General features: G+C 33.2%; 1 protein-coding gene across 2 annotated transcripts in view; it reads left to right on the top strand.

Annotated features, from left to right (window-relative positions):
- The window catches only part of Rgk3 (Rad, Gem/Kir family member 3), a 416,027-nt gene extending 402,576 nt beyond the window's left edge, over positions 1–13,451 (top strand). For both annotated transcript variants that reach the window (XM_072529289.1, XM_072529288.1), the window contains 2 exons: positions 5,382–5,574; positions 11,127–13,451. In XM_072529289.1, coding sequence (XP_072385390.1) covers positions 5,382–5,574; positions 11,127–11,392 — 459 coding nt within the window. In that variant the 3' untranslated portion in view covers positions 11,393–13,451. The remainder of the gene's footprint in view (positions 1–5,381; positions 5,575–11,126) is intronic.
- The last annotated feature ends 521 nt before the right edge of the window (positions 13,452–13,972 follow it).

Below are 13,972 nucleotides of genomic sequence, written 5' to 3'. Positions count from 1 at the left end.
ATATATATATATATATATATATATATATATATATATATATATATATATATATATATATATTTATATATATATGCTTTTTGTGGTTTTCCGGGTTTGACTCCGCGTTGAATACAAAGGGTTTTGAGAAAAGCCATTTTTTGACGACGTTCCGGCAAGGTCCTGGCTTTCCAGCTTTGACGTAGTCTCACTTTTCACGAATGTTCATAATATAGATAAATTATTAGAAAATATAAGCAAAAAGTATACAATCCCACATAATACTCTGTAGCCAATGTCGCTATCTTTCGCAAATTTTGTGTAATACTCTAGGTAATTGAAATAACTTATTTCTAGTACAATGGTTGGCAAACTCGTTGTACTAAAGAGCCTAATATGAACAATACAAAATTTAGTTTATTTAAAGAACTATTTTTTAAAACTTAAGTGTTTAAATTTCTTTAAGAGTTCAACTAACCTTACATTTCCTAAAACTTTATTATAAATAATATAAAAGGTATCACTAAAAAAACTACAAATACTCCCCTAAAATTACCAGCGAAGCATTACCAGCGTTTTATGTCTTTTTACAGTAAGGCTAAAGGTGTATATATTATTGTTTTTAATTTTAGGTCGATTCCAAGTTCCCATCGATAAACCGATTTCTTAATTTACTCTAGAACAGAGTAGAGTTCTAGAACAGGAAACATTAATTTCTTCAGTTGATCATATGAGTCAGTAATACTATTCTAGATGTTAAAAACCAATGTACTTTACGTCTCTAGCTCTCCAGATCTTTCAAACTCCACATATGCTGTAAATTTAATTATCATTTAGTTTTCTACAAAAGTTCTAAATAGACACAAAGTCGCTTTAATTTTGAGCTCCATAATTCTTTATTTTTTAAATCCATCAACTGCATTTCAAAGCTTTCCGCCGAAATGTAATTTAGCTACAGATGGTTAAATTACATTACGGCGGAAAGCAATTATATTGACGGAGACGGAGATAATGATACATCTCTATTTGCGAACGACTATTGTTGCTCTCAAAAAATGTGCCTCTGTTATTTAGGCTTGCGTTTCAAAAATACACTACACATTTCGTCAATTATATTTTTGTTCTAATGGAATAGGTACATTCAAACGATATAAATCATGTTTGGTGGTGCATATTTTCGTATTGTAACTTTACATACTAGATATAGTTTGAAGGTTGCTTCTTGTAACTTACTTTCAGTGAAAAATGTTAGTTATATTTTTTAGACACTCAATAATCCCTTGGTCCATTGGCTGTTGAAGGCTTGTTACATTGGAATGCAGAAAATATAGTTTTATTGCAGTGTTACAATCATATTCAACTTCATCCGGGTGGCTAAGCACATTTTCGAGGACAAGAAGTGCGTTTACAGGAAGTTTCAAACTTAACAAACTACTTTTTAGTTTAGGCACTAATTTACAAACAAACCAATGCTTGAACAAATAAGAGTCCATCCACTATGATAGTTTTCTTGTTTTCCTTAAAGGAGTTGACGCAGCCAGTGTTTTTCGTGGCAAAAGTTTGAAATTTAACCCAGTATCTTCAATGTTGTATACCTGTTTTGGGCTTAGGTTATTTTCTGCAATAACTTTCTCTAGATTGTTTGAAAATTCGCTTGCAGCTGTCGGGTTCGCTGATAACTTTCCACCGCGCACTCCAAGAAAATAAACTATGTATCCAGCGTGACAGCCAGCCGTCACTAGCCACAGATTTTCCTTCTCCTTGAAGTTTAGTGTGTAGGATAATCGGCTTTACTTGTAAAATTGGGCCACTTCTAAGTATAGGTAACGATTTTAATCGTTATACCATTATATATTGCACACCTACTCATACTTTTGATTTTTTTGTATAATCGGTAATAAACAAATTATTTGTTACTGGAAGAGAGAATAAATGAATTAAAGCAAATTCAGAATTAATACAGGAATGAGATAAGAAGATCTAAGAAAGAAAGGTAGAGTAACCTGCTTTAGGATCTCGAAAGGGGTCTCTGGGGGCAGGGCTTTAAGATTGTCTGTACCAAATTAAAGGGAAAAAGATACCCTACCCCCTGCCTAAGGAAGAGAAACTTCGCTCCGTTTAATACGGGAACTCTTTCCTCAGGTGGAGGATAGGCGTGAAAGGGTTATTGGTTTCGTAGATGCGGAACCTTTTACTGAGTTGGAACTCGGCGAGGCTGTTGGACGAGTTCTTGTGCTTGTGGAATAAGAGTTTTTCCAGGCAATTTAAAAAATATTCAATAAAATATTTTCTTTTTATCATTTCTTTCACTTTTGCGGAACTTAAACAAAACCATTCCTTAACTGTGTGCTGTGTGAATGAGGTTAACTTTGTATGTAAATTAATGACAAAATAATGTAATATAAATAACTTCTAAATGCAAAAAAAGGACAAAAAACAGCAAAAGTTCAACAAAGTGACAACCACAAATAAACAAACCAGACAAACGTCACAAATTGTACTTAAAATCTGACAACGTCCCCAAGCGTCTTTTTTGTACCTATCTCTCTTCGATGATGTACTGAATCCAGAGCGATCATAATAATAACATGTGTCTGTACTTAATAACAGACGGTAGCTGATTTGTCTTTAATTTCATGCGTGGACGACAATGATGCTAGATAAAAAGTATGTGTTTTATCTCGCCAGGTATATCTGTTGTTTTATCTCGCCAATTTGTACACATACGATTTGCACAATTTATGGTCTCCCAATATTGTTTGCTTACAATATGCTGATGATATTATCATCTACTCACATAAAAAAAATACAGTGAAAGCACTACTGAACTCAAACATATTATGTACAACTTGGATAATTGGACTTGGTTAAATGGATTCAATATTTTATACAAAAATGTGCCGTAGTATTTTTTTTTTTCAAGAAAACACCCTATTAAACATCACGCTGTAACCTTACATGGCAATCATATTCCAATTGTTTCGGAATTTAGATATCTTGGTGTCGTACTTGACAGAAAATTGCTTTGGACTCAACATATTAATTATACAATTGGTCCCTGCGAAAAAGGTAATAATTTTCTTAAAATGGTGTGTAAGAGATCGTGGGGTGCAGATCAAAACATTGCATTGAATTTTTATCGGGCCTATATAAGATCTATAATAGATTACTGTTGTGTGGTATATGGGTCAGCTAGCATAACCAATTTACGTAAACTTGATATAATCCAATTTAAAGCTCTAAAGATTGTGTTAGGATTGATGAAAAGCACTCCAAATGAAGCCACCCTAGCTCTAGCATCTGAAAACTCACTCTCATTGCGCAGAGAATATCTGGCAAGCAAACATTTCCTAAACCAACATTATCGTGGCACTTATAATGCAAAAATAATTAATGAAATAAATACAGCTGATTTAACATCTACATACTTCATTAAAAAAAACTCTCCACCACTTGCAAGAGCAATTATAATTTGCAACGAACTGAAGTTAATAAATTCCCCTTGTAATCTTATCTGGGAATCGTTGGATATACCACATCTAACAAGTGTTCTAGCTACAAATATTATTATCCGTAAATACCAAAACGAATTTTGCTTCTTCTTCTTCTTAACATGCCATACACCAAAGTGCGTAGGCGACTATCTCATTACTAGAATTCTGTTCTTGGCGGCGTGACACAGCTCGCCTGTATTGTGTATTCCTGTCCATTCTTTAATATTTCTTAACCAGGATAATTGTTTGCTACACTAAATACACGAATTTTGCTACACTACTCTTAAAGAAATCTTAAGTGGCTATTCAGATTATATTGTGATCTATACAGACGGGTCAAAATCACCAACATGTATAACCAATGCTTACTTTGTACCAAAAATGAAGATTAAAAAATCATTTATTTTAAATAATCAATCCAGCATTTTTTCTGCTGAAGCATGTGCTATATACAAAGCCCTTGAATTATGCTGTGAAAACCAGTGGAACAAAATTGTCACATGCAGTGATTCACTGTCAGTATTACACTCCTTGCAAAAACTTTAAATTCACAATAAATAGCAATATATTCATATTAGAAATTTTTCACCAGTTACTAAAACTATCAGATCCATATGGTACTAAATTTCTATGGGTTAAGGAACACTCAGATATTGTTGGCAATACTATTGCTGATTATATAGCTAAAAATCCATTACAGCACCCACATATGGTGATAGAAGAATTTAACACATGTGACCTACTTGCCTATATCAAACAACATATTAAATATAAATGGGACAGACAATGGATTCAGTTTGGTGAAAGCAGGGGCACTAATTTATACAAATTACAACCATCAGTAGACGTAAAACAATTTTACAAAGATGTCACACTAAGCAGAAACACAGTGTCAACTGTCTTAAGATTAAAAGTAGATCATTGATGTTTTCCGAAACATCTACACAAAATAGGAGTTCTCCCAACAGACCGATGTGAGTGTGGAACTAGTATAGCTGATTTAAATCACATATTCTTCAACTGCCCACTACATCGTAATACAAGCACGTGGCTGCTAAAAGAATTGATAAAAGAGGGTTTAAGTACACCATTAAACGTAAATCTTCTATTAAGTGAAGACAATATAAAAATTTTTAAAATCATTATGGTATTTCTTGTAAAAATTAAATTAAAGGTATGAGTGTAAAATTGATCGTATGCGAGAACATTTCCTTTGTATGTTTAGCATATATGTTGCCCACCTACCTAGCGGTGGTTTATGTCTTGTTTGTTACAATAAAGCCGCTCTGATGAATCCCTGAGTGTGAAAAGTGTCCTCCTTGTACAATCCTGTATGAATGAATACTAATATTTATATGTAATTATTTGGCTAAAGGTTTCAAGCCAAAGCCAATAAAAAAAAAACTCGCCAGGTATTAATGACGCACGGGAAAAGTACCATTGACAACTGTTTATAGAGTAATAAAATATTTAATTAAAAACAATTTAGAAATTTAAAATCTAGTGATTAGGTCATGTTATTTAATAGATTTGAGTCTTTTTAGTCTAGTTTATCCGTTCATGAAATCAATAATAGTACAGTTAGGTGGTCATTAATTTAACCTATTTGAATACTTTGTACTGGACTTTATGGTCTGTGTACTCACTGTATTTGACTTAATAGTTTGAAGCAATTTATATAAGCTGTATAATTGTATTCATATCTATTCTATATTGTATAACAATAAAATATTTCTTTTTGCTTTAAATCAGAATAAACTTTATATGAAAGCTTACAAACTAAACCTTTTTCTTCAAATGTCTTATCCTCAAAAAACAAAGTATTATGCCTCTTGCGTTCATCAAACATTTTTTGATATCACCCTATGGCTCTATTGTCACGCACGCATAAAACCCTTATTTTTGCTGCAGGACGTTGTCGACAAGATCCACCACCCCCCTGACGCTTTCATCGTCCTTTATTCAGTTGTTGACAAGGCTAGTTTTCTGAAGGCGGAAACGGAATTGAGCAGGCTGCAGGATACTGACCAGCTGCGATCCAGACCGGCTATCCTCGTCGCCAATAAAATCGACTTGGCTAGGAGCAGAGCGGTGTCAACACAAGGTAAGATTATTTTGAGGAGTAATAAAAATTGTGATGGAGGGAGGATGAGATTATGTCTCTGAGCGGTAAATCGGTTTTTTGAACTAAAAGACTAGTATACAGAGTGCACCACGCTCGACGAAGACAAACTTACCGGTTATATAATAATCAAATAACTTTGATAAAAGATCGTTTGACAGAAATACACTTCATGCAATACCTTTTTACTACATTCTATTCAGATAGATTAATTTAGTTTTTATCTATTTTAAATAATTAAAAGATAGTCTTTTGAACTACAGTTCCATGGTTTTGCATGTTTGTTTTTCATTGTAATCACTACCTGCCACAAATCTATTATTACTGGAATTTAAATATTCTTTTTTTATAATTCTAGTTGAATATTATACTTTGGTGGACAATACGCTACTGCTGCTGCCATGTTATATTTTTTCGTTTTAATAGTCACAGCTGTGACTAGGGATGGGAAAAACCTACCGGTTTTAACCGAAAACCGGTTTTTTTACTTCGCAATAAGCGGTTTTATCGGTTGTTTTTTTGTCCCGGTTATAACCGGTTTTTTATTTTTAAAGTAAAAACCGGTTATTAGGTTTTTACGGTAATTAGGATTCGGTTAGGTATTGTTTTGGATCCCAATCATAATTATTATTCTCAAGTAATTATTCCAAACAAAACCATAATTCAAATTTTATTTTATTTTATAAATACAGAAGCAAACTGAAAGTGCAAACTTGTAACTTATTGGATTAAAAAAACCGAAAACCGGTTTTTGGAAAAACCGGTTTTTTTGGCCGGTTATAACCGCCAGGTTAAACCGTAAGTAAAAAAAACCGGTATAACCGAAAACCGGTGTTTTGTCAAAAACCGCCATCCCTAGCTGTGACCTATATTTCTTGAGTTTTCCAGCCCATTTCCTGGTGGTGTGATACGGTCGGCTTTATTATTAATGCACTTACACGTTTATATCCATTTTCGGGTTAATTTCCAATAATAAATATTGATTAAATATGATATATAACTCATAAGTAAAATGCGTTTAAGCTATGTCACATATAACTATTTTTTCTATATCTTAAATCTACCAGTGTACTACTCTGATTGATATTGTAGAAGGTTGTGGTATAGTGTCCTTTGGCGTTATGTTTGTTTTTTACTTGTTAATCATCCTGCCTTTTCACCTTTTTAGCGACCTTTACATACCCTTATACGATAAGCCGTTTAGACGCTAAATACCTAAGGTCCCTTTGTTTATCCACCCTCTAACCTCTAACTTTTCATCGTTTACTTTTTACTTGCTACCTAGTTCTCTTTCAATGTCCAAAATGAAAATAAGCTTTTTCATGAAGATTTACATAGAAAATGACACCAACACTTTTGGTATCGTACCTTAGTTGTGTTTTTTGTAATTCTTGCATCTAATAGATTTAGTTATTCCAATACAAGGTTTAAAGTTGCAGTAATAGAAGTTTTACCTTAGCTCTGATTGTTTCTATTATTAGTGTTAGCAGTATTACTATTTTTTCTAGCTATTTGCTCGTCAGTTTCAGTATTATTATTCTTTTTTTTTAAGTAGGTTTTGGATATATGTTTCCAAGTGGTATTCCCCGTATATTTCCCGCTACGAAAAAGTCTGGTTGCTTTATTTATTTATTTTGAATTTTCTGTACTTCTTTAGCCACCACGCATTTAGGATAATTTGCTGGGTGACTTTCTCCATAATGCACACATCTTGTAGATCTCGATGACTTTCCACAATAGTTCGTCATTATGCCCCTAAAATTGACAGTTTGCGTATTGTGGTATCAGCGTATTTACTATAGCCGCTTATTAAAATGGAACTTTTTTTTAACAAGGATTTGTAATAAGTTACAAAATAAACTACTGATCAAAAGTTAAGGACGTTTTTAATCCAAATAGACATTTTTCAGAAAAAATTTATTGTTTTTAAATCAGACCAAAGTAAACAAACCCAGTACGATTTTTAATCACAAAACTATATACGTCATAAAGCTTCTAAATAATAGCAAAGCATCCGGCATAAACAGAGGAAATGCAGAACTAGTAAAGAACGGTGGATGTGTATTATAGAAGCGTGAATATGCAATATGAAAGCGTATCCATACTTTAAACTACCGCGTAGGAATTTTAAAATCATCTCAGATACTGGAAATATGAAATCTGCGAAAATTATAGAGACATAACGCTCTTAAATGTCGTCTTTAAAATATTATCAGGAAATAATGGTATCGACTTAAGCTTTTGTCAAACGAAATAATAGAAAATATAATAATATATAGTGCTATATTAATTATTGATTTTATTGTAGTATTTTTATTAAATCTAATTTATTGTCTTTATTTATTATAAAAGGTTCTACATTTATAACACTTACAAGTTTATTAAAGTCTTTATTACAATATTAACTAATTTATTTTACAATATTTATTTCCGGCTTACAATTTAAACTCGATATTCAAAACTAGAACTAGAACTAACTGTTTTCAACAAAATTCCCTCTTTAAATATAAAATATCGTTAATCGAGAATTCCTTCGAATTCTAACGGCGACCCTCTCGAAAAGTCAGGTTGGCAGACAGGTTTTTCAGCTGAGCTGCGAACTTACTAGAATAGAATAGAATTAGAAATAATATGTTTACAGTTTTATGAGTCATAATATTTATCGTAACATTATTATTAAATTTTAAGAAAAAATCTTAAAAATTTTTATTTTAAAATTACACTTAATAAAATTATAAATTGATTAATAAAATTATATACCTTTCCTTTTAATGAATTTGGGGTACTATTTGCCACTTTAAAAATTTAAAATGGAAAAGCATATAACACCCAGATTAAAATGGTTTTTAATATCCTAGTCAATAATAATTTTTATGTTTAAAGCCATTTACCACTTTTGTGACTATTCAATTAATATTACTACATTTTTCTTGGTATTATAAAGTTAAGCCAAAAAAGGTTCTTTAAATTTTGATGGGGTAGCCTGAGATTACAATTAGAAAGGACCACTAACTTCTCTGGTTCATTGAAAACCCGGAAAAATTGTTGAAAAACCCAGTTCTCTTTGATACAGCAGGATCATGATCCTATATCTGCCCCTGGATGTGTTTTAGTGAATCTAACTGAATTTCAGTATTGCTTGTTGATCAGATGCAAGTCTATTTGATTTGTTACAAAACTGTTCGGCTTATCTGTTGGAGACTTCTATGTGTACAAACTTCTAGCAGGGAGATTAGAATAGGTGTTCATAATTACGAAATCCTTTTCTTTGCAAAACAATGCAAGTCTGTCCCCTCTAACATTTGCGTGCCCAATCCAATATTTCCTTCACTACCTTATTCTATTTTTGCGTTAAAGTCGCCCATTCTCTCTCTTTCTATAATGGCGCTACAGCTCAAATCAAGCCTTGGCCTCCTCCAAACTATGCCTCCAACCTTGCCGGTTCCGCGCCGATCTTCTCCAGGTTCTCACATCTAGCAAATTTTGCGAGGCCGCTGCCACTTCATCCTCCCATCTTTTCCGTGGCCTTCCTTTTGGTTGTTTGCCCTGCATTTTACTCTCTAGGGTTCTTTATGGCAATCTTCCAGTCTCCATTCTCACTATATAACCAGCCCATCGAAGTCTCTGAAGTTAAAGGAATTCTGAGATCGGTGTCTCTTTGAATAGTTGGTAAAGTTCATGGTTGTACCTGGATCTCCATACTCTGTTTTCGTTAATAGGTCCAAATATCTTTTTTAGGACTTTTCTTTCAAGGGCTTCCAGCTTTCGTTTTGTGTCTTCTGTCATCACCGATGTCTCGCATCCATAACATACTATCGGTCTGATAATAGTTTTGTAGACCCTGATTTTCGATCTCCAGTGTGTTTTTTTTTTGAGTGGAACACATGAGCGAGTGAAAAGTAAGCTTTGTTTCCCTTTACTATTCTTCTTTGAATTCTAATTAAGTCCTAGGTATTTGAAACTTTCTATAGTTTCAATATCATCCTCTAATTTAACTGTGCGTCTGTTGCCCTAGCTATTGCCTGTGTTAGTTTTTTTGTCTTTTGAATATTTATTTCTACTCCGGTCTCTTCTGCCCCTGTTTTTAATTGTGAATATATTTCTGCCGTCTCTTCTGTTCTGCGGGACATGATGCTAATGTCATCGGCCTAAGCGGTCATCTGTATTGATTTATTTGTTAGGAGATTACCTCTTCATATATTCAGTTGTCTTATCACATATTCAGTCAGGTCAGGTTGAATAGTGTCGGTGCCGGCATGTATCCTTGTTTTAAAGTCGCCCATTACTATTGTGATATCTCTAGGTTTTGTGGTATATAGTGCTTGTTCTAATTTATGCTATAGCTCTTTAATTTATTCTTCTTCTTTCTCGTCTGTTAAAGCATATATCTGAAATATGTTGAACTTAGGCTGAAGTGTTTGTAGTTGAATCGTGACTAACCTATCCGATATTGGCAAAAAGCTAGTTACAGACTACTGTGTTCTTGTCAACAATTAACGTCTCTCCATTTAGATAATGTGCTCCACTGTTACCAGAATAGTGTACTCTCGTGTGACCAATTGATATCTCTCCTAAGTTTCACCATCTGGTTTCACTCTTTCCCAAAATGCTGATGTTAGATCTTTGCATTTCTTGTATTACATTATAAATTTTACCTAATTCATATATTGACTTGACGTTGCATGTACCTACGCATGTACCGATTTGTGGATTATTCACACCCTCTGGCAATTTAAGACCTACCGAGGAATGAGGGCCACATTTATGTTTGTCTTATCATAGTAGTTTGTACTAGGAAAATTATTTAATGGGGTGGTTTTCCGTTGCTTTCCTTATCGCAGTTTCTCAGCTATGCCGCCATCATTTAGCTTCTGCATATGCATTTTACTTAGAACCATTCTAAATTCTATCTTCTGAGTCTCTTTAGCATACTGATTTAGCTGTTTCCCTAAGCGAGGATTATATATCGCTGTATAGTATCTAATAAAATTGCTAGTCCTGGCTCCTAGTATCCAATATTTTTACCATTTCTAGTAATGTTTATCGACCTTCCAGTCTAGATCCGTAACTTTTGGTGTTAACAGAGATACCTCGTATAAGACGTGGCCCTTCACCACACATGGTGATCTTGACTGAAGGGAGGCTGAGACTCTACCTGAAATGGCTATATTCGCTTCATCCATCCTTTTGAATGAAAAAAATTACGACAACGAAATAAATAGGTAAAAACTGCAATTATTGAAAATAAAAGAGCATATCAAAAGTTCTTGCAAAATAAGGCAGAGAAAAAAAAAGTGATATACAAGAAGATTCCCTTTGAAAAGATTGTCAGTACGATGCTGGGACAGAAAAAAAAATGTCTAATTCGTGCAATGGAGAAGAAAAAAGATAATTATTTAAGCCTCATATTCTTAAGTCTGGAAATCTACTTGTGTTTCTTTTTTGCCAATGTTACATTATCGTTAATTTTTACACCATAATATTTTTAATAATGTATAACATAATATTTTTAAACTAATATTTTCTGTTTTCAGATGGCAAATGCTTAGCTTGCACGTACCGTGCAAAATTTATAGAAATCTCTGTGGGCATCAACCACAATGTAGACGAGCTCTTGGTAGGAATATTGACACAAATCAGACTGAAAGTGCACAATTTCGACGAAAGCGGGCATACACAACAATGGTACAAAAGCAGAGGGATGGTCAAAGCCAGCATGAAGGCCCGCCAAATGTTTACGTGGTTATTCGGAAGAGAAGATTCCAAGTTTAAAAACTGCGAGAATCTTCACATTCTGTAGCGGAGTAAATCAGTGGGAATTGATTCACAAATCAATGTGTAGGCTCTCTTTTTCTTCCCGTAAAACAGTTGAGTTATGAGTATATTCTTCCTATTTTATAAGATTTCAAATAAAATTTATATGCCATTCAGGTGTATTTTAGAAGGTAAAAAAATTAGACAAAGCAGTGACAATTATTAAAGTAACTTGTTTATAGGATATATCACCAAATGTTTACTAAACGTTTGAGGTACTATATATTTACTCTCTTTGTAACTCTATCATGTTATTATGATTATTCAGGCTACATTTTTTAAACAAACAGTTAAAATTGATCCCGAGCAAATATTAGATATTACATATTATTATAATAAAGTACTAAAGTTTAGACTTAATTTTTGATTAGAACTATTATTTGTATTGTATTTTTGTAAGTAAAATTTTGATACTTGAATGAAACACTTATAGACTTTCTTCACTTCAAGGATTAGGCTTTAAGCTTACTTCATCCTCAGTATTACCATTTTCTTTCGTCCTAGGTCTCTTCTTCTGCGTGATTTATTTTTTAAAGGTTTTAAAGGATAGATTGTATTCATTTCATGAGAATCATAAAAAATGGCAAAAATCGCGCCAAGTTTCTTTAGGGTAATTCTAGAAGAGATGGCGTTAGAACTTCGTTATAATCTTTATTTGAAAAGATACAAAATCGCGTAAACTATCAAGTTAAAGAGCATTCAGCTGACTACCTTTCAATAATGAAATAAAGATGTTATTTCTAAAAAAAATTAATAAAATGAACAAACTGTAGTATTTTCACAAAGTGAAATAAGCAGAAACATCAGTTTTATTCATTCCTAAAGCTCTGGCAGTAGATACACCTTCAGATTTTCTTACTGACAATTGCTTATTTTTTCGTAGAAATGATTCCAACCAAGGATAACCAGCTTTTCGGTTTTCCCTATTAAATGTGTGCTTTAATTTATCTTACCATTGTCCGAGTAGGAGCAAAATAATGTTGCTGTAACCTTGTGATATGATTTACCAATTTAATTTCATTATTTATCCCAAGAGTAGAAGTCGGACCAAGTTCACGCTTTCGGAAATCCCTGGATTTTCGACGGCGGCGCAATGTCGCTCCTGGTATTTGAAAATGTCTACTGGCTTCGTTTACACCCATTGCTCCATTTTCAATTAATGTAATTGCTTGCACAAGCTGCGCCTCCGACCACTTGCCTCTAGACACACTTCCTTTCCGCACATATTCCGTCGGCATGTCTGCAAAAAATTAAAAAGTAGTTTAAAAACCATTTACCGGCATGCGCTATCTCTCTTACAGTAATCACCAGCCAACTCACCTAAACTTATACGTATAAACGTATAACTTTACCTCGAAATTGTGGAATGTGACCGTGAAAAGAGGTTGGAATAATAAAAAAAATCTAACAGGTTACAGTGTTTAATAAGTAATAGACATATAGCATTATCTCACCTGAAGTTGTATCCGACTATCGTAGTGTAAAAAGTTTCAATGATTCGCAAAATATCTTTACTTATTTAAACAACTTAAACACGTGTATAGAACAGCGCCGTAGACAACTAACACTAATTTCAATACAGGCTTTCGTATAAGGTTGTCAAAATGTTAGCAATGTGAGTGGGTACGGGGATAGTAACAGCGAGTCATCTCAACTGATACGCCATCTCTACTAGAACTCCCCTATTTAACACCTTTATAAAATCTGAGTTTATTTACGGCAAAATATAAAAATTTCATACGAAAGCTGAACTCTTTGCCTTTAAAACACATCTTGATTTTTGTAGATAGAACACTTAAATGAAAAGATATCAAATTTTTACCGTCGAGCTGATACAAATAGTATTGAACATTGATTTCGCGCGCGTAACTGACATTTAAAATCGACGGTCGCTTCTAGCATTATTTCTTAGATTATTTCTACAAAAAAAGTGCTAATAAACATTTTTATTCAAAATTATGCCAGCTATATCTTTTATTTAAAAAAAAAAATTTTAGGACGTGAAATCAATTTTTTTGCGTTTTTACCCCCCTACGTGGGTGGTTTTATGGGGAAGCCCGGGGGTAAAAGTAGTAACCTTTTTTGGGTCTTTTTTGGGGTCCCAAAATTAATATTCTCGGTAAAATTCAGCTTGTTCTTGTTCTGCTATATATTCCTGCCATCTGTCCAGTTTTTCTTGCGTATTGAATAGTATGTTTTCATCTCTATTTCTAAGCATTTCTCTAACAGATAGGATTCTTTTGCTAATTTTATTTCTTTAAGTGTCTTTTTGTAGTGTTCCTTGTACTTTTCTGCGTCTTTATTCTTAAACTCTCTTCTTTGCTCCGTAAGCTCTAAAATCTGATGTATCATCCATGGTTGTTTTATTTATCATTCCTGTTTGATGTTGTTTATTGTTGTTGTTACCAATACATCTTTAATCTCGTTCCACATTGTATCTATACCTTTCCTATTATGTGTTGCAATGTCGTTAAATTTTGTGTTTATTTCTTCTTGTATTTGATGTTTTACGTTGCTTTGTTGCAGTTTTTGTATGTCCATCGTTCTTTTTTTTCATCCTTACTCT

The sequence above is a fragment of the Diabrotica undecimpunctata genome, chromosome 4 (genome assembly GCF_040954645.1).
Source record: "Diabrotica undecimpunctata isolate CICGRU chromosome 4, icDiaUnde3, whole genome shotgun sequence".
Lineage (NCBI taxonomy): Eukaryota > Metazoa > Arthropoda > Insecta > Coleoptera > Chrysomelidae > Diabrotica > Diabrotica undecimpunctata.
This window is presented reverse-complemented; position numbering and strand designations above follow the sequence as displayed.